The 27,638-nt window shown below is 51.7% G+C and overlaps 8 protein-coding genes across 8 annotated transcripts; 6 read left to right on the top strand and 2 right to left on the bottom strand.

Annotated features, from left to right (window-relative positions):
- Positions 1-255: 255 nt before the first annotated feature.
- Positions 256-1,519, top strand: ASPACDRAFT_77722 (4a-hydroxytetrahydrobiopterin dehydratase). Its single transcript, XM_020205025.1, has 3 exons — positions 256-578; positions 744-806; positions 1,035-1,519. The coding sequence occupies exons 1-3, from the start codon at positions 402-404 to the stop codon at positions 1,176-1,178; spliced, it is 384 nt and encodes a 127-aa protein (XP_020057179.1). The 5' UTR covers positions 256-401; the 3' UTR covers positions 1,179-1,519.
- Positions 1,520-2,755: 1,236 nt separating this feature from the next.
- On the top strand, positions 2,756-5,578 carry ASPACDRAFT_77720 (peptidase family M20/M25/M40 protein). Its single transcript, XM_020205024.1, has one exon. It carries the CDS (start codon positions 2,796-2,798, stop codon positions 5,178-5,180), a length of 2,385 nt encoding a protein of 794 aa, XP_020057178.1. The 5' UTR covers positions 2,756-2,795; the 3' UTR covers positions 5,181-5,578.
- A 1,017-nt stretch (positions 5,579-6,595) lies between these two features.
- ASPACDRAFT_42335 (MFS transporter) lies at positions 6,596-8,025 on the top strand (the record flags this gene model as incomplete). The annotated part of the gene is made up of 2 exons (XM_020201088.1): positions 6,596-6,920; positions 7,004-8,025. The coding sequence occupies 2 exons, from the start codon at positions 6,596-6,598 to the stop codon at positions 8,023-8,025; spliced, it is 1,347 nt and encodes a 448-aa protein (XP_020057177.1).
- A 283-nt stretch (positions 8,026-8,308) lies between these two features.
- ASPACDRAFT_42334 (uncharacterized protein) lies at positions 8,309-8,768 on the bottom strand (the record flags this gene model as incomplete). Its single annotated transcript, XM_020201087.1, has 2 exons — positions 8,309-8,577; positions 8,702-8,768. 2 exons carry the CDS (start codon positions 8,766-8,768, stop codon positions 8,309-8,311), a joined length of 336 nt encoding a protein of 111 aa, XP_020057176.1.
- Positions 8,769-9,826: 1,058 nt separating this feature from the next.
- ASPACDRAFT_42333 (oxidase ustYa family protein) lies at positions 9,827-11,103 on the top strand (the record flags this gene model as incomplete). Its single annotated transcript, XM_020201086.1, has 6 exons — positions 9,827-10,109; positions 10,179-10,397; positions 10,473-10,498; positions 10,558-10,627; positions 10,712-10,918; positions 10,988-11,103. The coding sequence occupies 6 exons, from the start codon at positions 9,827-9,829 to the stop codon at positions 11,101-11,103; spliced, it is 921 nt and encodes a 306-aa protein (XP_020057175.1).
- Positions 11,104-16,667: 5,564 nt separating this feature from the next.
- On the top strand, positions 16,668-17,888 carry ASPACDRAFT_42331 (uncharacterized protein; the record flags this gene model as incomplete). Its single annotated transcript, XM_020201085.1, has 3 exons — positions 16,668-16,816; positions 17,380-17,404; positions 17,466-17,888. 3 exons carry the CDS (start codon positions 16,668-16,670, stop codon positions 17,886-17,888), a joined length of 597 nt encoding a protein of 198 aa, XP_020057174.1.
- Positions 17,889-24,713: 6,825 nt separating this feature from the next.
- ASPACDRAFT_42329 (uncharacterized protein) lies at positions 24,714-25,544 on the top strand (the record flags this gene model as incomplete). Its single annotated transcript, XM_020201084.1, has 3 exons — positions 24,714-25,067; positions 25,144-25,395; positions 25,536-25,544. The coding sequence occupies 3 exons, from the start codon at positions 24,714-24,716 to the stop codon at positions 25,542-25,544; spliced, it is 615 nt and encodes a 204-aa protein (XP_020057173.1).
- Positions 25,545-25,637: 93 nt separating this feature from the next.
- On the bottom strand, positions 25,638-26,834 carry ASPACDRAFT_42328 (uncharacterized protein; the record flags this gene model as incomplete). Its single annotated transcript, XM_020201083.1, has 2 exons — positions 25,638-26,558; positions 26,616-26,834. 2 exons carry the CDS (start codon positions 26,832-26,834, stop codon positions 25,638-25,640), a joined length of 1,140 nt encoding a protein of 379 aa, XP_020057172.1.
- Positions 26,835-27,638: the final 804 nt, after the last annotated feature.

Genomic DNA, 27,638 nt, shown 5'->3' with positions numbered 1-27,638 from the left:
GCGGGTCGATCTCCCGCCGCCCCCCGGAGGCGGGTCACGTGCCTTAGGCGGGTGGCCGAAGCTTCTCACCTCCACCCGCGCAAACGCCGCCGCCGCAGCGCGCATCCCGACCGCAATTCTGGTTGACACCCTCTTTCTGGCCCATCCCATCCAGCATGGACCACATCATCAGGGCAAGCCCACGGCCTTGCATACTTCTCCCTCGTATACAAAGGAGCTATTTCGCTCGTCCATCTACTTTCCGCCTCTACTCCTCTGTTTCTTCTGCCTCCTCCACTGGTTCCCCAGCCCGTCCTCTCCGAACTGCACCCCTCACTCGGAGCACTTCCGTCAGCAGCTACCTGACACAAAATAACTCAACATTCTCCCCATCCAATACGACACGCCCTTTCTCCTCCAGCATGTCCGCTTCCGCGAACTCCGCGGCCGTTGAGCCGCAATTCGCCGAAGGCGTCGACGCGGAAGAGCTCCGGCCGCGCCTGACCGCGCTGCTGCAGCCGGAGCAAGGGTGGACGCTGGATGCGGAGGGCCAGGGAGTGCAGAAGACGTACTTCTTCAAGACCTATTTCAAGGCGGTGGTAAGTGTTTGGCCCAGTCCTTTCCAAGGCGGTTTCCGCCGCGCCTCTCGCACCCAACCTTTCCGAGCTTGATTTTCCGGGGAAGAGGAAGGGTAGGGCCGGGAGTGTTCAGCTGGCAAGGTTTGGGGGGCTGGGGGTGATTGATGGGCTAACTGGGAGCTGTAGAGCTTTGTGAATGTGGTAGCTTCGCAGAGTGCCACGATGAAGCATCATCCGACTATGACTGTTGTAGGTTTTTTTTCTTTTTTTTTTCTTCGTGTTTGTATTTGTTGACTCCATTCGTTCTTCTTTCTTATCCGGGGCCATACCTCCTGGGTCCCTAATGAGGGGGGCTTTGGACATCTGGTAATGGTGGGGGAAAGAATCTAACATGGCGAGGAGAAAAGGGGGTGTATGGACAGTTCGGAAAGAATTACTACGTGAATAAAGAGGCTGACTATGGTTCTGGTTCAATAGCGGATTGGATCGGTGGATATCCACTGGACGACGCACCACCCGCGAGGTCTAACGGGCAAGGATGTGGATATGGCGCAGCATTGTGACGAGGCGGCGGAACTGATGGGGGCGGTGGAGGCCGGGCAAGGGAGGAAGTGCCATTGATGGTTCAGTTTGTATTGGTCTGGGGGTGTTGTTATGAACTCTGTATAAGTCCTGTACGTGTGCGCGGATAAAAAGTTCAAATCAGGAGGTGAGAGATGAAACTCCCAGCCAGCAGTATCAGACTTGAAGAAGGGGGTGAAAGTCCAAACACAAAAAGTCAAATTAGAGAGACTAGCAACCAGAGTCTGGAACCACCAGACAGAAAGGGGCTGACTCAGCGGATTCCTCTTTCCTCGGTTGTTGAGATAAGATGGGCGGAATGTGGGTGGTGGAGGTTGACAGCTTCATTCATCTTCACTTCTCTTTGGAATGGCTGCCAGGAAGAGCAGGAGAGATGTGAGAAACAGGACAACAAATCTGGAGGCTCTCTCTACACTTCACAATATTACAATGTTTCCGTCGTCATCTCCCTCCATCTTCTCCATCTCCGATTTCTCTAGCTTCAAACGCTCAACTTCTTACACGCGATGGGGTGGAAAGTGGAGCCCTGCAAGGCTGGGTCAATTCAGGGGCAGCAGCAGCCATTGTTTTTTTTTGGGATCGAATTGAATCTCTGGCTGGCTGTTCGATTCTCCCCCTCAACCCCATCTTCCCTCTCCTCCTCCTCTTGTTTTCTACAACCTGAACATCCTCTCATCGAATATTATCCTTCCAGAAGGAGACCAAACTCAAATCACTGACTTTTCAGGGGGTGGGGGACAGTCCACTGCCTCATCGGTCACCAAACCGTTTCGGATCTTGCAGTGGGAACCTTGAACACTTTGGGATCCTGGCCTGCAGCCCGTTTCACGCGGGTTTGCGTCCATCGTTCGTCCGTCCCATCGTTTCTTCTTTAGTTTCATTTTTAGTTTTCATTCTCCCTCATCGTTTTCTTCTAAACAAAATACTCATTTTATTTTTAATACTTTCTGCCCCCCCTCACCCCCCCTCACCCCTCTCTCTCTCTCGAGTCCTGCCTGCCTCTCTCTTGTCGCCAATTTTCGAGTCATCAACGCTTTCTTCCTCTTTCTCCCACCTCCCCTCCCTTCGTCCAACCTGGCCCTCACACTCTCTTGCCTCTTCTTTTCCCCTCTTTTCGCCCTTCTATCGTTCATTCTGTTTTATCCTTGCTGCTCTCGACTGCCTCCCCAGCTGAATGACCTTCAATTGCGACTCTCTTATAGCTCACGGACGGCAATGGATTTCTACTGATCTGATCTTCACCCCGGTGATCTGTTGACCCAGTTTCCCACTCCCAACAATCATCCCCTGTTCGTCGTACACTCGGGGGTCGTCCTGTATCCACAGTCTGTTATCGCGATCGTTCTCTCTCGTCTGTACCGATCTGAGCTCTGTCCTGGTGGATGCGACACGGTGCCTCCACAATTTGGACGGGAATGATCCACGTCTAGTGGTCCGATCATCGCTCTATCCCGCCCGTTGTCTTGCATTGTCTGTCGATGAAGTCATCCAGCCAGTTTGACCACATTCTTTACCTGAATCTCTCGTTTTTAATCATCACCTAACTGTGGCACGAATGCTGAATGCTTTTCTGATCTCGATTATACCCCGACTCGTACCAGATCCCCCGACTTCCCACACCAGAATTTTGCGCCATTGAGGGAATCCGCGCAGAGAATGTCGCTCGAAATTGATTCCCCGCAACAATCGGTTAACGAGCGCAGAGGCCAGCGATTGGCACCGCTGCAAACCAATTTCAGCCGTCCCACCGCGCGCCCGATACAAGTAACAGCCACTCGACCACAGCGACCCCGGCCATCCGACTACCAGACAGATGAGGAGGGAGGAGAGCGAGTCCCTTTACAACCCGCTCCGGTCAAACGCCAGACATCCAAGTCCAGTCTACGCAACATTTTCGGGCGCGACAAATCGGCCCGTAAGCCAGCCACGGAGGTCAAGCTATCTGGTATCGATGAACAGAAACCTGCCACAGAGCAAGCGGCCCCCAACTCAGGGGCAGTGCCCTTGTCACCAACGCTGGTCGCGACACCGAGAACCAATACCTCTGCTGCGACACTTCCCACATCTCCCACCACAATTGCTTCTCAGCGCTCGAGGCTCCCTGCGAAATCGCGGGGGAAGTCCGGCGATGATCAACCTCCGGCAGGTGACTTAGGTTGGAAACCACCGCCTTTGTTCCAGGCATACCCGCAGTCGATCAAGCATGATTCGTTGCCCGTTCCTTCTCTCTCGGTGGACACTATTTTGCGCATGCAAGCAACGGCAAGAGCCAAAGGGATCGTCTCCCGTGAAGATGACCCATCAAGCAAGGCATCGCAGAACGGAGACGCCGCGGAGGAAACAACCACCAAGAAGAAGAAAGAAGAGAAAGAGCGAAAAAGGCACCTGCGCACCCTTTCCGAAACAATTAGCAAGACCGAATGGTCGCAGAAGGTGTACGTTCTCGCTACCGCCGGCTATATCTTACAATATGCGGGCTCTGGAAAGCACGACCGTTTGCCTGAAAAAATGCTTCAATTGGGACCCAAATCAGTGGCATTTGCCAGTGATGCTATTCCTGGGAAGCACTACGTGCTTCAAGTGACGCAATCATCGGACGAGGAAGGCGTTGAAGGTACCAAGCATCATCGATTTCGCTTTGGATTCCATCGTTCCCATACTCGACGGATGGAACGCACATTCTTGCTGGTCTTCGATCATCCCGAAGACATGAACACCTGGTTGTTGGCAGTCCGATCTCAAATCGAGGCGCGTGGCGGTAAGAAGTATATCTCTGAAAGGGCCGATGATGGGGAGCCAGGCCACCAGCTTCACAACAAGCCCAGCATTCGTCAAATGATAACAAGGGATACGAAACGATATTCCACGCTGATTCCACCCCAGCTGCCTGCGTCCGGAGAGGAAAGGGATCCAAGCTTTAGTGATCAGTCTCGCCGGAATTCCCATGTCTCCACCAACCGCCGTTCGATAGTGCTACCTCCAGCATCGGAGTCTCGTTCGGGGTCTATCTCCACAACTCATACCGAAGTCACGTCTCCGATCAGCAATTCGGGACGCTTCTACTCTATGACAGCATCGAGTGTTCCGAGCGTGCCTTCCGCTGATAATGTGCCCAGGTCCGGGGATATGGCTAGCCCAACAGCTTCGGGGTCAACCAAGAGACGATCGATGCATGCGTCGCCAACGCAGACCGTGCCCACAGCTGCGGAGCTGGCGGCTGAGATTCCTCGGGCTCAGTCGACCCAACCCGACCCGATCTACCGCAGTACCTCTCCACCTGCACCAAACTTCAGCGTACCCTCCTTCAGCAAACGGTTCACAGCTCGGTTTGGGCCGCTGCAGGTCCCGCAGTTTCCGCAGGCCCCGCCTGCTCTCGATCTTGTTGACGTGGATTCGCCCGCTGATCCTCTGTTGGTTTTCCCATCTCCCCCACACTCTCCAGGCAAGATCATGAATGGACTTGGGCAGGGGGCTGTGGACGAGCCGCACCAGGTCGGGTCTCTTCAGGGATTGTCTCCACCGAAACCACTACGAGTATCTAGCTCTCAGGATTCCCTAGTTGATCCCGTACGAAGCGTCGATTCGAAGACTCATCGCCTTTCCCGCTTGTCTCGGAACCCATTGAAAAGCGCAGCTAACACGCTGCGTCCTACAACCGCCGTGGGCGGAAAGCCTCCTTCCGAGCTCCATCTTCTGGCTGAAGAGCAAACAAATGGTCAGGATCACGCCCGGATGCGGGGATCAGTGATGTATCCGACCGATCCGAATGCACGCTTACCGCCGGCCGGGATGGGCCGACGCAAGAGCATGCCAGGACTAATCGGGCCACCTGCAGCTCCACCCCCTAACTGTCCACTCCCCAAGATTCCCTCCCCAATTGACCCCCAACCGCCTGGCTGGGGTGAACCAGGCATGGATCCTAGGCAAGGCATCGCACCGCCATTGCATCCGATCCAAGAACAGCGGAAAAGCCTGGCTCCTGGCCCACACGGCTCGAGCGGCCGTCGCAGCGCATCCCGACAATCGAGAATCGCTCCGTGAAATCGTATCTTACCTCTATCTTGTTGGGGATCACCTCTAACGCCAAAAGCTCACTCGTCGGCCACCATGTTTAATTCCCCTTTTTTCCCTTATGCATCCCACGTTGCCACGGCACGATATATTTTGCACATAAAGACTTTGAAAGTCGATGCAGTTGATTCCGCATCATCACATAGCGACCAGCGATTTTTATTTTCTCCTTTGGCTTTTCATTGATACCATTCTGATCCCTGTACTTGCACGTGTTGGCTGTCTATGAGGTGAAAGTATGCTAGAATACTTTACCATCTACTATTTTTGAATTTTGGCTGTCTAAGGGGACGATAGAGTCCTTATCTTTGTGGGGGGATATGCTTATACTAGATCTACTAGATGTTACTATACACATGTTATACTACATGTTCAGGACCAGGGATTGTTCGTCTCCAAGGATGGATGGTTCGGCGTATAGGTAGTGTGGTAGTACAATCCTCCCGGCAGCTGAACAAATTGCCTAAGGGGGAAACTTGGTCCCCCGCCAAGATGCAGGTTGATGTGAATTGTGAAAGCAAGCTGACGCAAATGAAGGGGGCTACGCACTTCTGGAACGCCACGCACTTGTGGAACGGCTGCTGATTTTCTAAATATGTACATATAAAAGCATCGTTTTTCTACCGCAGAAATTCTTGAAATTGGTTGTTATGGATAGGTATAAACTATATGACTATGTAGATTATATAGAAAGATGTTTACAAGGCTTCACCTCTTGGCTTATCTGCAGAGGTACTGCAAAAGACCTCCTATACTTGTTTGTACGCACACTGCGAAAGGCCTCGGTTGCTTGCTTGTATATGTGCTTGCCTGCAGGGGTGCTGTAGAAATCCTTATTTACTTATATTCCTGAAGATAATCAATCGTATATCATTATATAGAAGTAAAGACTTACCTTCTATCATATAATTTTTGTTAAGAATATTAGTGTTTGGGTAAGGACTGTGGTAGTAAAAGTATGTGGCGTTTTGGAAGTGCGTGGCCCTCTCTACAGGCTGACCCTTGCAACCTTTTTGCAGCCGAACACCCGTTCTCTTTTCTTTTCTTTTTTGTTTTTTCTTTCCCAGGAGTCTCCTGGTTATTTCTTTCTGTTGCAGTGACAGATTGCACGTGACCGCTTGCCCGCTACCATACAGTATATCTTCCATGATGGTCGAACAGCTCTTCCATTTCCGTGGAATGAGTCCACCAAGTTTACCAAGTCCACCCAAACTGACCGTGAACGATGGACTTCCCCACATGGCAATTGTTTCTTTTGGGTAAGCTTTACTACTTCAAAACGCGAAACTCTACCCCGCTTATATCCTCCTCAACAAACCGCAGGACTATGCCGCATCGCCGAGCCGGTCGCTCTGACTTCCCCCCTCCCGTACGCATATGACTTGATGGTACATCTGCTGCGTGATGGCGACAACAACAACGACAGCCGCAACAACCCAGCTGCGTTCTACGCCGGGCTCTTTGTGGCGGCTTTCTCCGCCGCGGAGACGCTGACAGGGTTCTGGTGGGGGGCGCTCTCCGACCGGATCGGAAGAAAGCCCGTCCTGTTGCTGGGATGCGCTGGCACCGTCCTATCCATGTTTGTGCTGGGCTTTGCAACCAGCATCTGGGTGGCCATTCTTGCCAGGGCGCTGGGGGGCGCCTTGAATGGGAATGTCGGGGTGGTTCAGACCATGGTGAGTGAGATGGTCAGTCGGTCGGAGCATGAAGGTGGGTTTGATTGATTCGATACATTGATGGTACTGCGAGGGGTTGACTTGAGTGTTTCCTGGCTGACACTGACGATGTTGTAGCACGGGCGTATGCTGTCATACCGTTCTTTTTCAGCATCGGATGCACAATCGGTCCGGCCCTCGGGGGGTTATTGGCCCAGCAGCGGATGGACCTAAGAGGACACTTTCTCAGCTCCTTGCTGCGTCAGTATCCCTATCTGCTGCCCAATCTGGCCTGTGCGGGGATGGTTCTGTTTACCATGGTGTTGGCTTGGTGCGCTCTGGATGAGACCCATCCGGAGTTGAGATTGAAGCGCACGGATGAATCACAGCAACAAGAAGAACCAGAACCAGCCCAGTCTGCAGGTTCACCCCTCCTTCGGCAGCACCATCGGACCAGTTCGGATTCTGCTTCTGTCCGTGCTACTTCGGGCTTCTCGCTGTGGAGTCTGAACCGCAACGTCAAGATGCTGATAAGCGCCGTCTGCTTGCTGAGTGCCCATACCGTCACCTACATCCAGCTGCTGCCCATCTTCCTGCGGACCCCGCGCGATCCCAGCGTGCCTCGGTACTACATCGGCGGAGTGGGCGGCCTCGACATGAGTCTGTCGGCGGTGGGTCTGGTGATGGGCATCAATGGGATCATCAGCCTGGGCATTCAGTTGCTGTTCCCCGTGTGCACGGACTGGTTCGGTCTGCGCCGGACGTTGCTGGTCATGACCTTCCTCCACCCGGCCGCCTACTTCTGCCTGCCCTATCTCCCGTTCCTGCCAGCGCGCGGGTGGCGGCCGGTCGGCCTGTGGACCTGGCTGGTGATGCGGAATATCTTCTCGTCGTTCAGCTACCCGGCCCTGTTGATCTTCATTAAGCGGTGGACGCCGGATCCGTTGATCTTGGGGCGGGTGAACGGGCTGGTGACGAGCGCGGGCGCGGCGTGTCGGACCTTCTCCCCCACCGTTGCGGGCCTGTTGCAGAGCATCGGGGAGAATCACCATTTCAGTGCGTTGGCGTGGTGGGGGTCCGGGGTAATTGCTTTGCTTGCGGCGGTGCAGACTTGGTACTTGGAGTTGGACGATGAGGAGGGGTTTACGGAGGCTTGCTGATGCTGTTGTGGTTGGTCGCATGTCCTTGTTCTAGCGTTTAGTCGAAACTGCCCTACGTTGCTTGTGATCATCGTCCGACTTTATGGCAGGTTGCATACATCTCCGGTCCATGTACCTACAGTCTACTACCATCTTGATGACAGATACAGATACTCCCTCGAATAACACAAATAACCATTAACGACGTGACAACAAGCTACATCCCTATCATCCACCATAATAACCAGTTCCACCTCTGTCTCACGTCTCTTCCCCATTTCTGTCCCGGGTCGAGTGCGGTGCTTTAGTTATTATACAAGTCGCCATCGAGCTCAGCATCAGCCCGTTTTTTGTAGTTGTATAGATCTCCGTCAAGCTCGGCCCCATCGCGCTTCTTGTAGTTGTAGAGGTCGCCATCCAACTCGGCTCCGTCACGCTTGTAGTTGTAAAGATCCCCGTCAAGTTCAGCATCAGCCCGCTTCTTGTAGTTATACAAGTCGCCGTCGAGCTCAGCATCAGCCCGCTTCTTGTAGTTGTAGAGATCTCCATCCAACTCGCTGGTCGACCCCACCTCTAAACCCATCTAGTCAGCCTTCTTTCCCATCTCAATTGCCTGATTGAGCCTTCTTCCCCTCCCTTCACGATAAGACAGACCCAACCACCACCCCCACCACCACCAAAGAAAAGCAGAACATACTAGGCAAAGCCGTCACCATGCCCACCGCCAGGCACAGCGCGAGCAGGAACTTGGGCGAGTACATCATTTTTTTTCCCGAACTGTCCGCGTTGGTATTCTCGGGGAAGAGGAAGACCGGTTTTGTGATATACTGAAGAAAGTTGATTTTGGATGGAGACAATATGAGCTGTGTTTGAGCGCGGGGATGGTGATGGGTTTTATGTTGCTGGATGCGGTGGATTACAGCGTTGATGGGTTTTGGATACGGAGTACGTTGGCGTGATGTTCGAGGGAGGGGATGCGAAAGGAGTGACAGTGATGGTGACCGTGACACAGGGCTGTACTGTACATTTTTCCTCGCCTGGTTGGTTTCCGGGATGAGTAAAGGACGAGTCTGGAGCGTCATTGCGTTCGTGAAGCGACCGGCTGGAATTGGAATGGGTGATTGAGGGAATGGTGGCGGCGATAGTGGTGGGAATGGTGAATTGGGCTGCTTGGAATCCGGGTTTTCATAGTGGACTTTGGCGCTTGGGGGTGGTGGTGGGGATACAAATACTGTACGTGTACAATCTTTGCATGATATTGGGGGTGGGGATACTTATTCGGATTCCGTAGGGTTGAGAGGAGGAAGAATGAGGTTGTCGATGATGGATGGATGGATGGATGGGGATTTGTTAGGGCTGGGAGTGTGTGTCTGTACCTGAGGCACTTGACTTTAACTGTCTCGGATGATCGTGTGAAAAATGTAGGTAGTATTTCACAATCAGTGTCGAGTGACTATGTCGACATTAGCGACATATCTTTTCCAACTACCTCAATCTATTTTCTACAATGCGAGCGGCGCTGGCTGCCAATAATTCCAACACCAACTACCTCCTCCAAGTACGATGACTCACAAAGCAGTCCCAAAGACATAGATTGAAATCCATTGCAGCCGTAACCGGTTGCCAGAGGATAGCTGCGTCGGAGACGCAGAAAAGCAGGCTTTCTTTCCACCACTGATACTGATACTCGAACTCGTGCAATACTTACGTGTACTCGTGCATTTGCTGCCCTCCCTGCCTGTGGGATCATTACACCTTCTCAGATTCGAGATCGCTTACTATTATCATCATCTTCTGCCTCCACCATATCAACACATGCAAAATGTACGCAGCGCTGAAGAAAGGCGGCAAGGACAGCACCTCCTCCGATCACTTGCCTCTACCACACTACCATGACGAGCATTGCTCCAAAACCCAACGTCTTCTAGACGAAGAGGAAGAGGCTTGCTACATCGACCGTCCCCCCCGGCGACCGTTCTCCTTCTTCCGATGGCAGAGCCTCTGCTTCCACTTCCTGCTTGCCTCTCTCTACGGCGCGGCTTTCTTGATCGCGACGGCTAAGTCAAGGCAGGGGCCAGTGTCTAAGCCGGCGCATTTGATTGATTGTACGCTGCCTAAACCCCCATCACCTAAGTCTTCAATATGTGAAGAACAGACAGGCTAATGTCAGATAGCCCCCCTCCACGAAGCCATCCACATGGAACGCAAGACTCTCTACGCCTCTATCGACAGCAAGAACCCGTTCAAGGGTGCCCCCTCCGAGGAACTCGACCATGCGTGGCACCAGCTATTCGTTAACTCCAATATCAGGGTGACCGCCGAGGATCTGGCCCGGATAAATCGCACCTCGGTGCCGATCAATGATGAGAAGGGGGGGTTCTATGCTATCCCGGGTAGGTAGTCGGCGCGACTTCGTTGTTTTCCCGAAATATGCACAATATATGGCCGCAAGGCTGACACGTCAGTAGATGTATATCATCAGCTTCACTGCCTGGTAAGATAGCCTGCCCTGATGGACTGGGTCGGGGATGGAAACTGACAGCCAGTGTACAGAAATTCCTGCGGCAGGTGGTCTATCAGAATTCCTACCATATTGGGAAACCAACAACTCCGGTTCATATCGGTTTGTCCCTCCCCTAACATAACATAAAGCCAAACTGGCTTCGGATGTTGTTGTTGATGTTGTTGATGTTGGGTCATGAAACAGAGCACTGCGTCGACAACCTCCGCCAGAACATCATGTGCAAGGCCGACGTAGCCCTGCTCACCTTCACCTGGGATCCGAATGACCGCGCCCCGAAGCCCAACTTTGTGGTCGAGCACGAGTGCGCGAACTGGGATATGGTGGACAATTGGGCTAAGGAACATGCGTTTGATATCTTTGATGAGACGACGCTGGTGCATCCCACTTTGGGTGAGTTATCACCAAATCTTGGAGGGGGTTTTGGGGGTTCGAGGGGGTAGGCTGACTTTGGGCAAATAGGTCCCTCGTTTCCGGAGAAGGAGTATAAGGCTACCGGGAAGATTCCGGGGCATCCGGACTTTCATCCGAATGAGTATCATGGGGCGGAGATGCATCATCATCATGATGGTGCTTAGGGGGGTGGATGGGGGTTGAGGAGGGGAGGAGGGCTTGCTGGGTTGTCACATGTCGGGCTTTGTATGCCTTCATGATGGATGATTCTTGTGAGCCTTGTTGCGTAAGGCATGGGTATACAGAGGATGCTCTATGGTAGATAGTGCAGGCTGTCAATCATTTGCTCTAACTCATAAATGGTGGACCAAAGAAAGCTGATTCTAAGGGCATGGAAGTATGCACGACTATGACCATTCACTCCTGCTCTCATAGTTCAAAGCCCTAAATGCAGATCCATTCACCCTGGGTATCGATGAGGATCCCTACCAAGTCCTGAGTACTGGTGAATCAGCATGTTATTATTCCTTGCTAGCTATAACCCATTATTGAATACAATAGACGAAGTGAATAATGCAGCGACCGCTGATTGACGAGGTGCTGAAATACCTCCTTTCTCTTCTTTCTTCCTCTTCTTCTTCCTCTACCTTCCTCCTCCACACTCTTCAACTCCCACCATCCATCTTCATCTTCATCTTCCATCTTCGTCTTCCATCTTCGTCTTTCATCTGCATCTTCGTCTGCATCTCCATTTACTTCCAACCTTCCACCTTCCACCTTCCACCTTCCACCTTCCACCTTTAACCCACAATCTCCATCTGTCATATCTGTGTCTATCTCTTTGTCTATCTCCCTATATAACCTCCATCTCCATCTTCATAGCCCACTCCTTCTACTTCGCCACTCTACCACATGACTGTCTCCATGGTGCTATCCCCATCATCATGATCTGCATCCGAGAAACCAAGCATCAATCAACTCCTGGCTTATATTGCTAAGATACCATTTTTTCTTCCGCTATCCTTCCTACCAACCCTTGTCGATAAATTATATAATGCAACTCCGCAACCTATCCTCTCATGGCTACACATCACTGATTCCCCAACTGCTGTCCCCGCCGTCTTGTCTAGCATCTATTGCCTGTTTACAGGAGCTGTGGACATCGAAGATGTTGTCAGGAAGATTCTCAGCTATGGGACCCTCTCTAGGGCCGCTCAGTTTCTGTTCCTTCGTCCTCGCTTTGATGGAAGACCGTTTCAGCTGGTGTGCAATCGAAGCAGTCACCGGCCTCTGGAAACAAATCTTGGACCGCTCTCATGTATATGGCCAGTTCATCTCGTCCATCCCCCTCCATCGTTCATTTATTAATCCTTTCTTCTCCCGATCGAGGTGCCAGTGAAGGTAACTAAGAAATTGGCAGAGAGCGCAACTAAGCACAACACCACCCATGTATGGAATTTACCAGTACGCGGCCATTTAAGAGCACTTTTTGATGATCCGGTATTATCCCAGTCGGCACAAGGAAGTCAATCCATATAGTCTTGATGCCTCTCGTCTTTCCGAGGACGATGCTAAGCATCTGCATACACAGGTATGTCTGCTAATTTCATGCACTTACTTCCAATACTAACGAGTAAGATATGATATGGAAAAGGAGATTCCAGCCTTTATCCCCGCAGATTGAATGTCTATTTCTAGGTGGTCTACACTGCCAACTCCAAAATTGGGCTTACTGAATAAAACTTTGTCCATTTACTTCCGATACACCTAAGGGCCTCTATGACTATTCAGGACTTTCGGAGAATTGTGAAGTCAATCAATGAAGTCGAGAAGAGATTCTGCGTCAACTAGGGCTAAGTACGACCAAAATCGCTTGATCGAGACTGCAGGGGCATTCGTTGAATCTGCTTTGGCATTAGCAGCTGGGAAATGCTGTACGCACTGCACTAATCGCGAAATACCGAAGAGCCATATGAAGCATCCGAGCGAGGACGATGCATCCCTTCGAGTTTTCAAAGGCTATCTAAGGGGCCAGGATTGCTTCAAGATGCTTAATATTCTAAGTACTATGGTCTTACTAAAACTAACTTCAGGCCAAGATCCCCAGATTACCTACTACCTTAAACCTCAAGCAGGCGGCTACTTTTTATTCCAAGTACAGCATGATATCGGCCATAACTACGACTGCTCGCAGTAAATCTGCTAAGAAACTAGTTCCACCACCACCACCAACGCCGCCGCCGCCACGGCCGTGCCTGCCTCCCCCCCTCCAATTAACGGCGAGCTCTTGTCGTTCAGTCTGTGGGGGTTCCAGTGGCCCCCTTCGCAGCCGATGCAAGACCTTGCGGCCAGGCGCTCGGCGGGAACTTGAACGGCGCAACCCTGCGGCCGCCCTCCCCCTCGCCTCCCGGCCCAACTATCTGTCGGCGCTGGGACAGATTGTCGGTGATCTCCGTGAAGGGGAGGTCGGGGGAGAGGGCGGACCGTGCAGCCACTGTGCGTGGAACCAGGGCCCGTTCAGGGACTGTGTGACCGTCGACGGGTTTATCACGGCCTTCTGGATTTTCATGGCCCACGCAGACGGCACCGTCAGCGCGGAGGAGATTGGATCCTGCCGGCCGGGTTCGTTGGTAGCCCCCGTTATATGCGTCCACCGAAATACTATTTCCGCATCGTCTACTGATTTATCTTCAAGGAACTCACAGAATGAGTCTAATTGCGTGATCACTGAGTTCAGGGAGCCCCTAGAAATTGCCCACATATATCCTGTACGCGTTGGTCGGAAAGGTCAAACAGACCACGACCAATTTTGGGAAGCTCTGGCCCTCTTCTGGAAATCAGAGAAGATCGAATCCTGGAAATGGAACAGACAGGGTTTCTTTTCGGCTACTGCCATCTAACATCTACTGATAGATTTAAGTGGCATCACAGGTTTATCAGGTGTAACCAATGGTTTCAGGAATATGGGCGGTTGAAGGGCAATGAGAGGATAGTTTCCAAGGCGCACGGCATTGTGATTCCCATTCATGCCTTCAAGGATTCGGCAACCAAGATTGTCCAGCCCGGTACAACTATCCCACAAGGCCATTGTTTACTTGAGCGGGGCATTTGAAAGAATCGTTATGAGCATTTGAAACCACTTCAGAGCATGATCTTTGAAGAGCAGTCAGTCATCGATGCGAAGAAGCATGCAAAATGCGTTTGCTGAGCAACCTGACGTCATCGACATGCATGAACCAGCTTGGAGCAGGCTTGTTGGATTTGTGTGTGTCGACAAGAAATCTAATGCTCAACGGTTCTGATAGATTCAAGTGCACTAATCAGCAGTGTGTACAAGGCGACTATCCCATTGATAGGAAAGCCAATGCGAAGTTTCGACCGAAAAACTTCGACATGATGCAGCAACTGCTATCAATGGAGCAACCATGCTTGGGAGACACAATGCCCTCTAGTATTGCCCCCTAGAAGGGAGATTGGTCAGATGATCTCAGTATTCAGTGGACCCAAGGTCGAGCCAGTTGGGGGTGTGCAACCTTACATTGTTCGCTGGAACGGTACGGATCTTTCCGAGATGTTCGATTTCTCGAATCTGAAATCGAGCTCGTATGAGTTCTTGAACATACTCAAACAGAGAGTCAATGGGCTCATCGCCGCCTTATTCAAGGCACAGGTAGACTTCTTCGCTTATCTGGTCGCAAAATCAGCGGTTGTTCGGACGATAAAATCATTCAACGTGTCTTTGGTGCTTGAGTAATCATTCTCAGATCAAGGTCGGCTGTTTCCATCGTGAAAATAGCCCCGAATAGCTGCTATTATGAAGGGAGACGACAGTACGCTGCGCTACCACAGTAGCAAAAGGGGATGGACACTGCGAGATTAACTTCACCAAACTATGGACTCTTGTCTGACGAGACCATATCAGTTGTCATATTCTCAGCTCGTTCTTATACTTATCTCATTCTTCTCTTCGTTGATCGTGATTACCTTTCGCCCAGATGTCATGTTTTGCCTCAAATGCCTGAGGACGTCAGTCAAGAATTATGAACAAGGCTCGGGTGAGGGATTCAAGCCGGGCTGCGTCTTCGACGCCGTTTCGTCAGTAAAGTGCCATGAGTGCGCGGCGAGGAAGACAAACTGTCTCCCCGTAAGTGAATCCTACTATTGTCTATTTGTTTTCAAAACGCGTCTAAACGTGGGGTAGACGGCATTATCAAGGAGGTCTAACTCCGGGTACCTTCGGGATACGCCACCACCGAATCACTACTCTTACGGATTTGGGTATATCTTCCCTACTGCCAGCCGATGGTATCACAGAATGCTAGTGGAAAGGAGACCTTTGCAGCCAACGCCAGTGAACAGGATTGCTAAATCTACACCCCGGCCCAGGTCCAGTGATTTACCTGGGCCAGTGGGTGGCGACACCAGATCAGTATCGGGATAAAGTCTGCAAGCTTGATTGTCAGGTGGATTGCGGAGTTCACGATTTGACTTTGGAGTCTTACACTTTCTTCTGTGACGCAAAAGGGTCGTCAGAACCCAAGGCAAAGTTTTGGGCACCCTAAGCTTATCTAAAGCTTAGACGGTTACTGCCATACCTATGCATGAATCCCTATCATTTCGGACCGTTTTGTTTACACCTCTGGCCAAGGAGATTTGTAATCCGCCACAAAAGGCATCGAAGGAATACCGCCTCAGAATGCTTTGGATAAGACTGATATTAACAGACTGCAACATGGCTCTGAGCCTTTCGGATGGAGTTCCCTGAGGAGTGAGTGTCATACTAACTCAATAACTCAAAATCGCCGCTTACACAAGAGCCCCGTGCGTTCTACCGTGTTCAGACCGCGGTGTATATTGCAACCGATGAAGGGGTGATGGTCGACTAGGGTCACTGACGAAAAGGACAATTCAACATGGCGCTGACCTTAATCGGTCTGCTCGACCACTCGCTACGCGCGAATTGGATTAATGCTAATGCACGCGTGCCATACCGTAAAATTGTTGTGTAATATCGATACTTTTGAGATCATGGCTGAGACATTGGGCGTGACACGTTTTCAGATTCATGATAATCACAGGTTTAACAACATTCGGTATGTGCTTCCTTCTCTGACTAGAACAAATTGACTTCGGTTGCTAACGCCGAGGATTTGAGAAAAGGCAATTCTAGGAACTCTTATCAGCGAGAGAGCCAGTGGCCTGCCAGACAGAGCGGGGCGGGCGTCGCACTGGGAAGCCGCCCAGGTTCGCTGGGCAGGGGCTGGAATAGCTGTGACTCCGATCACGAACTTCCGGGACTCACTCTTCTGAGCTCTTTTCCGTGGTCGTGGCATGCACGATCACCTTCTCAACACTGGTTAGGGTGTGGGCTTATGCCCAGGACTGTGAGGTCCGTCGCGGCCGATGCTAGACGATCGCGAGAAAGGGGCTGTGGTACGAAGTTAAGTGTGAATACTGGGTGGATTCTAACCTCCCCAACTACAACTTAAAACACTATCAAGAGGTTTTAGAGAATGATGTGGGATATCGACCAGTCTTGATCTGCAGGGACTATACTTCTATTGGTCAAGGCTAACAGCGAGGGCTTGTATATCAGCGCAACGGGCTTGGATATCTTGACACGGAATGTTGCCCGTGTCGGGCCCTAAAGTTGATCTCAGGCATGCAGTTCGACACCCACAGGACAAGACCAACATCAGTGCGCATTATCGTTACTTCCGCAATCAGGGAGAGAACAGTGTGTTGCACAATGGATACGGACAAGTCGACTGCCAACGCAACCGGATTGACGGGCTTCCCCGCAGAGGCCCCAGCACCGCCTCTGCCGCCGGTCATCGCAGTGCTTGAAGCGCGTCAAGTTGTCGTCGCCGGGATTAAGTCTAAGACCGGCGAGGAGCAGTATATGCTAGCAGGGATACCCTACTTGCCAATCGCCCCAACAGCCTGCCGTCGATCGATCTGTACAGCACCCTCGCGAACCGGGGCGTTGCCCTGGCTGAACTGCCTGCAGAGATGGGGGATTTCACGGTCCGCAGACCGCCGCGGTCTACATACTGTCTAGTCTGGATGGGACGATCGGAATCGTGCAAGGACTTTCCGGCACAGTGGAAACCTTTTGGATAATCGGCTGCCTTCTTCTATTCCTCCGTAATCCCAGCCGAGATGGCAGGCCGTACCAGCTGCTCGTCGTGTCCACCTGCAACGATGTTAGAAGAATGTTGCTTTCCGGATGGATGGTATGGTCGCCGAGCGGGTCAACAACAACGCCCAGTACACCCCCACAGCTGGTCATTTGGTACCATACAATCAGCACCGAGAACAACATCTGCGGCCTCCTCTTCCCTTACTAGGGGAGGCGCGGCTTGTGGCCCCCACCAATCATATCAAAAATGGCCATAATCCAAGTTCATCTTTCCGCGAAGCGCCACGCCAATCAGTTTGTCGTGCTTACGTCCAACCAGTCCTTCAAAACGCGAGTTCAGCAATGTTTGGGAATTTCGACGGAGGTGCAGATTCCCAAACGGTGCAGTGGGCAGTCTTGGACTAGGCCGAATGTCCGGTGGTCTGGGGGCGGATTCTAAGAGACGAGGCCCACCTTGACAAGGGGAAGTCGACAAAGCTGGTGCAAAGCCTGAGCAATTTGTGGGGCGCCTACCGCGGGGTCTCGGTGAACCCAGAGGGTGTGCGTGAGCCTCCTCCGGTCTGGCACGTTACCGGAACGCCGTTCCCGAAATCACCAGCAGACATCGTCGGGGCCATACGAATCATCGAGCGTCCTGAGTGGAAGGATGACCCTGTGCTATGCAAGGCCGGGGCGGGGCGAATCGAGAAGCTGGGTCGCGAGTTCGATCGCGCGGTTCGGAATGGCGACGAAGACGTCAGCCTGATCTTGAGCAATGTCGGCAAGTTCCTCCGGCGGATCAGCTACATATCCAGGGAGGAGGATGTGGTTGGAGTATCCAGGATCTGAACAAGGTATGGGTGATCAAAGACGAGCGCCAAAAGCATGCTGACTGTGTCTCATCATGAAGAGCCCAAGCGGCCTTTCGAGCTGTCGCATTCGATCTGTTTCGGTCTCAGCGCAGCTCTCAGGTCTATTTATCCGCCACTTCAATGGTCGCTTTTCATGAGCTTTGATGATTGCCATCATTATCCCAAGAGCGTGATCAGACAAATGAACTGCAATTCAGGCGTGATAGGCTTTCGGACTGAAGTTGCGACTGAAGTCAACACGCCGAGTACTCGGACTCCTTCTCACCATCACTGAGGTCCAGAACTATCAATCAACATCTACGCAAGGCTCGAAGAGATCGATGACGCCCGTTTGCTTATCGATAGCGCACGCGGAGCGATCTTTGATTTAACTAGTGACAGCAGAGATTGTAATCCGGGAGTGATAGAAAGAATCCATCTGAGCGAATTTGACAGATCTCTGCCACCGATTTTCTGGGCGTTCCCATCGTGGGGAGGCAGAGTTCAATAGCTGTGATCTGTGCAGTGTGACGCATAGTACCAAGATTTTATCTAGCATCAGCTCCGGTATCAGGATGGCCGTTTCGCCCCCGCATCCGCGCATCCGACACGTTGCGCTCAACACGCTCATCCGCCGTCAGATTCACACTGTGCTGGTCTTTATGCCCGCAATGATAGTTCAGTCAAAGAAAATACTGGATCGGGGGGGGGGGACAGGACATTTCAGAGAGAAATGTCCACAGTACCTTCGTGGAGTGGGAGAGAAGTCACTAGGGGATTGATTCGAGGACAAGTTCATCGCTGCATCCCAGCATGATACTGGGCGGTCCAGAAATTACTAAACTCTGTGACAATAGGTATGCCGGTAGTTCACGCTGCTCGTGGCCTTTTTGGCTCGCTCGCCGGCGCCAGCTGGAAGCCTATGTCATGACCCTACGTTGTCTTCATCTCTTCATCACTGCCCGCTGCGAATCTACACTAGAAGGATTTACTGAGGCGTCGGCGAAGTACGTGAAGTGGTTTCAAAGAGGTGCCGCCCTATGCATGCGTATTGGTAGGGCTAACCCGATGAGAACACGAAATGCCAGTTGCAGGGACTATATTCTGGGAATGATGAATAGGGTCAGAATATTGAGTGACTAGGCTCAATGCTGTTCCGATTTGACTGGTGACACCGTGAAATGTCAATAACAAGAGCTACGAGGATACTCTAAGACCTTGACTCAGTGAAGTCGGCACGCTCTTTGATGACTCGGTTGACGTTTTAGAATGATACTTCCAGGGGGGTCTGATTGTTTAGGCATGTACCTAGTTGGCTGAGGTGACTTGCCTAATCAATTAGGATTGGAGAAGACTCAAATGCACCAGTACGCAAGGCAACCTTCCCACATCAGCGCGCTGCAGGACCCCAGGATGCAATCACATGCACAGCTCCCGGCCGAGATCCTTATAATAATTGTAGAATAGCTTATACAAGGCCAGGAGTGGCCCACATGGGTGACATGTGCAGATTCGACCGAGTCGACGCAGAAACTCGTCTTTGCAACCACCAGCGCCAGCGACGACGGAACGACCTCGGAACTAAGCCAGGGTCAGGGTCTGAATGACCTTGCTGGCCTTGCGGATGAGTGACCAGCCCTACCTTTCGAAACTTGAAAATGACCGCTCGGACACACTGTGCCATATGTTTGAACAGCATAGCGCACAAGCGCTGGGAGAAAGGGCGATTTGCCATTTACCCAGTTGAAACGACCTGTGACAAAACAATCCTGTCCCAGATAGCTCTCTACGCTTGCCATCAGGTTATGAGCCCTCCGCTTGGTCAACCTGTTTTACCACCAACAGCGTCAAATCCATCAATCTTTCTTCATAAACACCATCAACATACCATCAGGCTCTGCAGGCGTTGATATCGGAGGAACGAACACACACACACAATACAGACAAGGTCACAAGACATTGTCCGCAAGACTTCCGGACACGCTGCCTGCAGTTTCCCACCTTCTAGCCAATAAAACAGGTTGGAATGTGTGGCTTCATAACATCCGCACGAGCCTCCGTTTCCATAGAGCGGAAGGACTCCTGGATGCTTCTCTTCCTCGCTTGACTCCTGGAAACCGGACATTAACTACCATCACAGAGAAATAATAGCTTAAAGGCTTTTACAGGAAATGTCTAACAGCCTGGGTCTATGATGAGGTATAGTCCAGTCGAGTTTTAGACTAGACCTGCGAAGCTTCGAATAGCCGACGAGGATGTAGTAAACATCGGTCTAATCGCTTTCCTCATTACTCTCACACATCCGAGCCCAATGTGCAGTGATGGTGGTCAGCCAAGAGAATGCGATTCAAGGTTGTCAGTAAGTCGGGCTTATCGCACCTGGATTCCGTATGAAGCAGTACGGTACACTTCTTAGGGCCTGTACAGCAATCGATCAATCAAGGCGGCCGCTTGACAGGGGCCCAAGTCAACGTCAAGGATTTTCTATATCCTTGTGACCTCGCCTACTAATCGGCTCATAATCTAAACACCATGCAGACACAGCCCAATTGTCGGCGTTCCTGAGTAATCCAGTCGCGTGATCTTAAGGCCTTCACCTCTTCTTTACGTGCGAGGAACCTAGCTAGCAACAACAACCAAGAACCACCAAGAATCATAAAAGCACGTTAAGATAGCCTACCCCTGGGACCTCAAATCGCTGACAACCATCCGGTCTCAAATTCTGGGATAGCAAGTCAAATGGCTCTTGACTTCACGACAAGAGTCGGTGGCTCGTCCCAGATTGCAGTGTCGCTTCGAGCGAGCTCTGCTTTCCGCGCATAGCTCTCTGCCGTAGACCGGCTGACGGCCAGAACACATTCAAATTCGAGCTCCAGAACATACTGCGCACTAAAGTGCGAAGCCATGCTACACCCCGAGCCTTAGCCTCTTCTAACTGCAGACGTGTCGAAAGCCCTAGTTCATTACAAAGGGTACTGTGCAGACACTGTGCAGACTCTGCCAGAATCTCTCCGCGCTCGGGCAATCGGCCCGTTATATGATTGTCCGGTTATTTTATACGGATTGTATACGACATATCAGCGTCCCGGGCGTGGCATGTGCGTTCTCCACAAGCGTAAGCCCAATGGCGATAACCCACTACACACAATCTTCAGACCAGCAATAGATGAGGTTGAAGAGAAGACTAAAGGAATCCGCACCGAGATCCATGGCCGCCTAGGAGTTGAAGTGTATAGAGAGATTGCCAGATGGCTCACGACGACTTCTTCCTTCCAAAAGACAAGAGCGAATGGACCAGGCAGAAGAACAATATCGAAGAGACGTAAAGCGCTCGGGGGATTGTCATATGAACAAAAGACACCAGCTGGGAGCTGTGCTCTTCGCTCATGGGCTTTGGAAGAAGATCTTGGACATATATGTGCTTCAGACGTCGCCGAGTGAGAATTTCGCTCAGCCAAAGACGTGTCTTCCAAAGAATTAAGATTTTCATGGACAAGGAAAAATGCGACTCGGCACAAGAATACGCCTGAACAACTTCTTCAACTCCCACCCCTGATGTTCACGGTTTGTTGGGGCATATTTGGATTGCAGAACCTTGACATTCGCTTCGGGGATTATAACTCCTGTAGACCGAATCCGCCACAATTCTCCAGGGCCTGGTTGATGCACCAAAGAACGATCATGAAGCAGCCAGCCACCACAGCAACCACTACCGCCACACCCATGGCCACCACCACAGACCTCCTTGCCACCCTGAATCACAAATCCATATACACTTGGTTGTCTCTATCATTTTGCACTGTCACATGTCTGTGTCTGGCATGTGCTACTCTAAGCGCGGGAAATTATCAACACTAGTCTGAAGCCGTAAAGACCTATCTTCGAAGCCAGGGACTTTGGCGTATTGTCTCAGGCTTAGTCACGGTTTCAAGAGCGTCGACAGGGGAGAGCAATAGAGAATAGAAGGCTTTGTGGGACTATACTATTTATATCAACCAGACTAAATTCTCTAAGTGGAAGAAGTCTAAGCCTCAAGTCCTAAAGTCAAAGCCCGAAGCGCGAAAAGGGATATCTTTCTCCGACTCAGAATCATATTTACCATCTCGCCCTTATCCCGAGGCTTTTTTCTGCAAGGCTGATAAATAGCTATCAGACCAACCAGTACAGATCTGATTGATATATCCAGATTACAACCCCTGTAATTACTATACCAGAACGATGTCGTCGAAGGTGTGGCTGCCTAAGTTGCCCAACAGGAGTACGCCAAGGCACGCAAGGAGTATGACGACAAACTGTCTGAATAGCATCCATACGACGAGAAGGCCCATGGGGCTATTTGCACTGCGATGTCGCCAGGAATTCGTCACGAAGTGATGGATTCGGAATCTTCTAGTGAAGTCTGGAACGAGCCGAAGAAACGCTATGACGTTGTCTCAAATGTTCAATCCTTTGAAGGTCTCCAGACCGCCACATCGCTGCGATATGACGACCGTCAAGACATTAACGAATACATCATGAAGATGTCCGAAGCGTTGGATACGTTCCAACATAGCCTCTCCGAGAATGAGAAGCTCGGTGACAGCGTGCGGATCCAGTTTCTCCTTGCAACCTTGGAGAACAGTGGTCCACCTTCTTGACTTCCTATGGGCTGTAGCCCAGGAACAAATGGACACCGTACGGGGTACCGTCCTGCAACGCGTGTGACAGGCCTGGACACTTTCAGAGAGAGAATCATACCATTAATGGACAAGAAGGTCTCAACGAGATGGTAAGGACTCCTTTCCCTCCGCACAGTCTGGTCATACCCCTAGCTAACCCGTAGTGAGTCGGGCCGCCAGGCTGCTGTGAAATAGATAGCTGAACGCGCGAACCGCGCTGTGGGAAGACCCAGAGACAGAATCGGATTACCAAAAAAGAATAAAAATGATACGAACCGAACTCTGAGGCATCCCCTAAGACACCGTTCCTTCCATCGCCGATTCGATCCACATCATCAGGTTATGAGCCCTCGTATGGCGGACCTGGTTCTTCGCAAAGCTCCTATGAGTTACCGAATGAATAAACCCTTCTAGTACCCTCCATCTCTCGCTTTTGTCGCCTTTTCCGGAACGCTCAGCGGAAACACCGAGAAAAGCAACAAATTATGGTTTGCCCCATGGCAGCAGTTATTCGCCAATATGCCGGTACCAACAAAAGAGAAGCTGGATGCAGTCCTGGAAGCAGATCTAGGTGCAGACCTGGCTGCTGACTCATTCTTAGGGTCAGAGCCCACGGAGGGCAAAACCGGGAGTGTGTTTGCAGTACAACAACACCCTCCGCCGGGCCTTGCATGCCCTCAACCCTGATGAGGCACATCTCCGGGAACAAAGAGGTTTTTTTTTACAAACAACTAAAAAGCACATTCAGGAACTGCTGCAGGGCAATACTAAGCAATACCGTCACCCGCGCCTGATTGGGAATGGTCTGGACTTCACCAAGGGCATCATCATGCTGATTGAGGATGTCAAGATCTTGAGCAAATGCAGATATCTACCTGCAGCTGCGGTGAACCCTAGCCTACCGTCACCCGATTAGCCGCCACAGTGTTCCATCCATTGAAGTACCATGAGCTGGCCGCCCTATGCTTCTTCGATGAGAGTGACATCCAGAAGTCACACATTGCGGCCCTGCTATCGTCACATCCTCGATGGGAGGTTATCTCTTGATATAGCTGACACGGCATTCCACTACCAGAGGCATGGTGTTGCTTACGCGAAGGGACAAGGTTGTGGCCTAGCCTCTGGAGATCGCGGTGATTGCGACTGAAAACTCTTGTTCTATGGTGCTTGAGATCCTGCACAGCATCGTGGATGAGGACGAACATTCTAGGCGGCAGTTCGCAATATGTAGTGTCTCTGTTTGTCTGGGTTTTTCGTTCTATCCATTATGAACCTTCGCCATCAGCAAGATGCCCCCGTCTACCCTTTGATGCAGTCAGACCTGGTCACCTTCGTGAGCATGGAATTACCCGGGCGGCGAAGATGTCTGCAGTGTACTGTACGGTTATCGGACCTGAGAATGACATTGGAATCGTTGTTCCCTGGGACAAAAGGCTTGCTGTTGTATGTTCGTTTCGAGGGCCAATCAATTCTAGTTTACACTAGAAGCCAAATCTAACAATCCAACTGAAATCTCAAACATACACCGACCGATTTCTGCCATGTAGTCGAATTTCAACCTGCCGTCAAGGTGTGCAAGGCACATGCAGATTAGAGCTTGCCAATCAAATATCCCAGCAATATAGAGGTATTGATTGTACTAAAACCGGCCCTTGGTTAAGATAAGTCGCGGCAACGGCAACAAGATAAACCTCGCAGTCAAAGCAGGAACCACAACCACCTGCCAAGCAACAGAAGAGCCAGCCCACTGATAAACCCAGCCAGTAGCCCTCGCCCCTCCTACCTAGAATCGCTGGCCACTAACACAGGTAGTTACTCTACGGAGTAGTTACAGCAGGCAACTTACAATTCGATCCCCGAGTTTACAACCACCTCAAACAGGAATCTCCCCTGTGACCAGTCCAGTCCATCCAGTCCAGTCCCCTTCTACCCACCAACCAACCCCTTACATCAACCGGGCCATCAAGCATCATGCAGGGAAGTCAATAAAGTTGCAGATCATCGCACACCAACCCAGATACGAACTGCTAGCCTCATACTCCGTATCTTACTCCATAGCTTCTCCGTACTCTACAATGAACCCATAAAACCCACCAAGTCCCCCGAGTCCCCCAACACCTCCCTACTACCACGCCCCACCTCACCATCCACCCCCTACCCCCAAAATGCGCCTCCCAATCCCATTAACCACAACGACCCTCCTCCCCCTCCTCCTCGCCATCACCACCATGCACCTCCCACAAACGCAAGCCTGCACGCCACCCCCCGACCCAACCGCAGAGTACCTCCTCACGCGAGCGCCCTGCACCACCGACGCCACCTGCCCGCCCCACGAATTCTGCTTCCACCCGGCCAACCGATGCCTCCCGCGCTTGTCGGCAGGGACCTGCTGCGCCACCGACACAGAATGCAGCACCAACTACTGCCAGACGGGGAGCTGCGCGCTGAGCCAGACGGGGAAACCCTGCACCACCGTCTCAGACTGCAGTACCGGCACCACCAGCGGACAACAGCGATGGGTATGTGCTCCACAGACGAACACCTGTCTCCCCGGGGGTCCTGGGGCTCGGGGCCGCGTGTCTGGTCGACGCGCAGTGCGGGTTCGGGCTGTGTGCGGCGGGGATCTGTGCGCGACCCGGCGGGGAGTACGGGGCTGTCTGTCAGCGCACTGAAGAGTGTGTCGCTGGGCTGGTGTGCGCGTATAGCCTGTTCAGTGAGGATCGATCCACGAAAATATGTCAGGCGGCGCCGGGGCCGGGGGCGTACGGCGCGGCGTGTGCGGGCGACGCGGATTGTGTGTCGGGGAACTGTGGGGTGAATGGGGAGTTGGTCTGCGGGGAGCCGAGGGTGTGTAAGGAGCAAGGGGAGGGCTGTTGGCGCGATGCCGACTGTTGTCGGGGCGGGTGTCAGTTTGGGAGGTTGTGGGTTTGGAGGACTTGTGAGGTTTAATTTGAGGGAGGGTCTCAACTGATAACATAACCAGCTAGCTCGGCTAAGTGAAATGTTGTACTAAACAAAAGCACTAGATATTTTCGAATCTCGCGATCCAAGATCTTGCTCACAAACCATAGCGAGACAGAAAGTTATTCCTAACTCAGCCGCGCAAAATTCTCCTCCAAGTCCCTCGCATGCATCACGCCTGCGGCAGCGGTATGGTCCTGTCCACCGACGGGCTCTCCGCACTCCGGACAGACGGACCTCTGCATCGCCATGCCACACTCCCCAATCGTGAAGGGATGGCCGTTGCGACAGTAATACCAATGCCCCGTGCCACGGAACTCCTGCGCCATGGCAGCAATGACCGCCATGCGTTCTTCGTTCGTCACGGGAGTATAGAGTGTTGCACCGCGAAGCATCTTCTTCACCCCTTCAACTTCGTCCATCAAGCCACGGGTCTGACCAGGCCAGAAGGTGCAGAGGGCTTTGGCATGATTGAGAGCTTCCTTGGCATGGGCCACGTGTTGATCGACCAGCTCAGCCGAGGCTGCATACGATCGCTCGAACGCATGGAGCAGGGCGAGGAAGATATAGCCCTCCGTCTGATGAACAACGTAATTTGAAAGTCCCGCTGTCTCCACGAGAGCTTTGCATTGGCCGCGATTCTTTGACAGATCCATCTCAATCAATCGCACTATCGGCCTGTTTCGGGCCTCGCGATGAAGCTTCAGAAAGTCAGCCAGCAAGGCAATATCCAGACGCAAACTGAGCGCGGTGGCTTGAACTGACCCCTCCAACTGGAGGATATCGTTTCCAGGCTCAAGGCTCTCGGCAGTTTCCTTTCGACGACGAGTGAGGGCAATCAAGTTGCGTACTTTGCTGTGTGGCTGCGCCTCAGGCGTCACTTTCTTCATATAAATCTTGATTCGCTGCTGTAGACCAAGAATATTCTGCCATCGTCCCTTGTTTGCTCGAGCAAGCATGTCCCGCATCGCAGTAATCTGCCCTTCGCACTTGCCCGCAATGTTTACAGTAGCCTCTTGAACGAGTGTCTTCGAGTTGGGCTCGACCATCTAAGAGAAGACCAAAAGAGTAACCTCCAACCAGGATGCGGTGGTCGCATTCTTTACACGATCTTTCAAGACGTCTGAGATGTAGGCAAAGAGTCGCGATGCACTGACACCCCTTACGCCATATAGAAAGTTGTAGATGGTTCTAACCGCTTGCTTGAGGACTGGAGACGGTAGCACCTCTGGGTGGGAAACTACTTCGAAGAATGGGATGACCTGGGCTCTGAGAAGTTGTTCCTGTCTGGAGCCGTCCAGGCCTTCGAAGGTCTGTTCAAGCATTTTCTTGATACATCTCGAACCACTCTCGGTACCAAGTGTTTGTATGACGGACTGCCGCATGCCAACATCAATGTCAATAAGTCGCCGTGCCTCTCGGAAGACGGGCCAAACTGAGAGGCAGTGATAACGGCATCAACGTTTCTTTTCCCTGCTCGGAAGTCTCTCTCTGAGTTCGATAGGCGAGAATATGATGATCTGTGATGAAATGCGGGTCTAGGAGGGGGAATGGCTTGGTCGTTTTGCACGTGGGCGAATCTGCAGTTCCTCCTGTTGCAGTATCCCTTGTTCGCAAACTCGTAACATATCCTAGATGAAATAACGCTGTCAGTTCAGAAAACATGAGGGACCGTGGGAGACAACTGACCCTGGAGCCATGATCACATCACTGAACCGCAGATGTATGATCAGACATCGATGATCTGATTCTTGAAGATTCCGTTATTGACAGTCGGTGGATAAATGTACCAGTTTGGTTGAAGGGTATGAAAGGCTTGAGGTACGTCGGTGGGATTGTATTGACGTTAGAGAAGTGAGCGCGTAGAGATAGTTCTCGAAATATTTTCTTGCCGTCTCGAGGAAGATTATTCAAAGAGGTTTGGCTAAGTATCAAAGAAGGGAAGTGAAGGTAATGTTAGCGAAGCTGGAACAGAGAAGAGTGAATGACGGTCCGCAGAAGCGGCTTTGTGAATATTCAATCTATTTGATAGAGACTCACTACCCTGCAGACTTGCGGGTTTGTGACTCGTTCTAAATTGTTATGACACTTCTGAAACCCAAGGCAGTGTCCAGACGAAAGATAGAACA

The sequence above is a fragment of the Aspergillus aculeatus genome (assembly GCF_001890905.1).
Source record: "Aspergillus aculeatus ATCC 16872 unplaced genomic scaffold ASPACscaffold_6, whole genome shotgun sequence".
NCBI lineage: Eukaryota > Fungi > Ascomycota > Eurotiomycetes > Eurotiales > Aspergillaceae > Aspergillus > Aspergillus aculeatus.
Note: the sequence above shows the minus strand (reverse complement) of the source record. Positions and strands in the feature narration are given on the sequence as shown.

Excerpts from the sequence above, each read along its gene's own strand:
- ASPACDRAFT_77722 (XM_020205025.1), top strand. The coding sequence starts at position 402 with ATGTCCGCTTCCGCGAACTCCGCGGCCGTTGAGCCGCAATTCGCCGAA. Across the intron at positions 579-743 it reads AGACCTATTTCAAGGCGGTG|AGCTTTGTGAATGTGGTAGC; the intron begins GTAAGTGTTTGG and ends TGGGAGCTGTAG. Across the intron at positions 807-1,034 it reads ATCATCCGACTATGACTGTT|CGGATTGGATCGGTGGATAT; the intron begins GTAGGTTTTTTT and ends CTGGTTCAATAG.
- ASPACDRAFT_77720 (XM_020205024.1), top strand. The coding sequence starts at position 2,796 with ATGTCGCTCGAAATTGATTCCCCGCAACAATCGGTTAACGAGCGCAGA.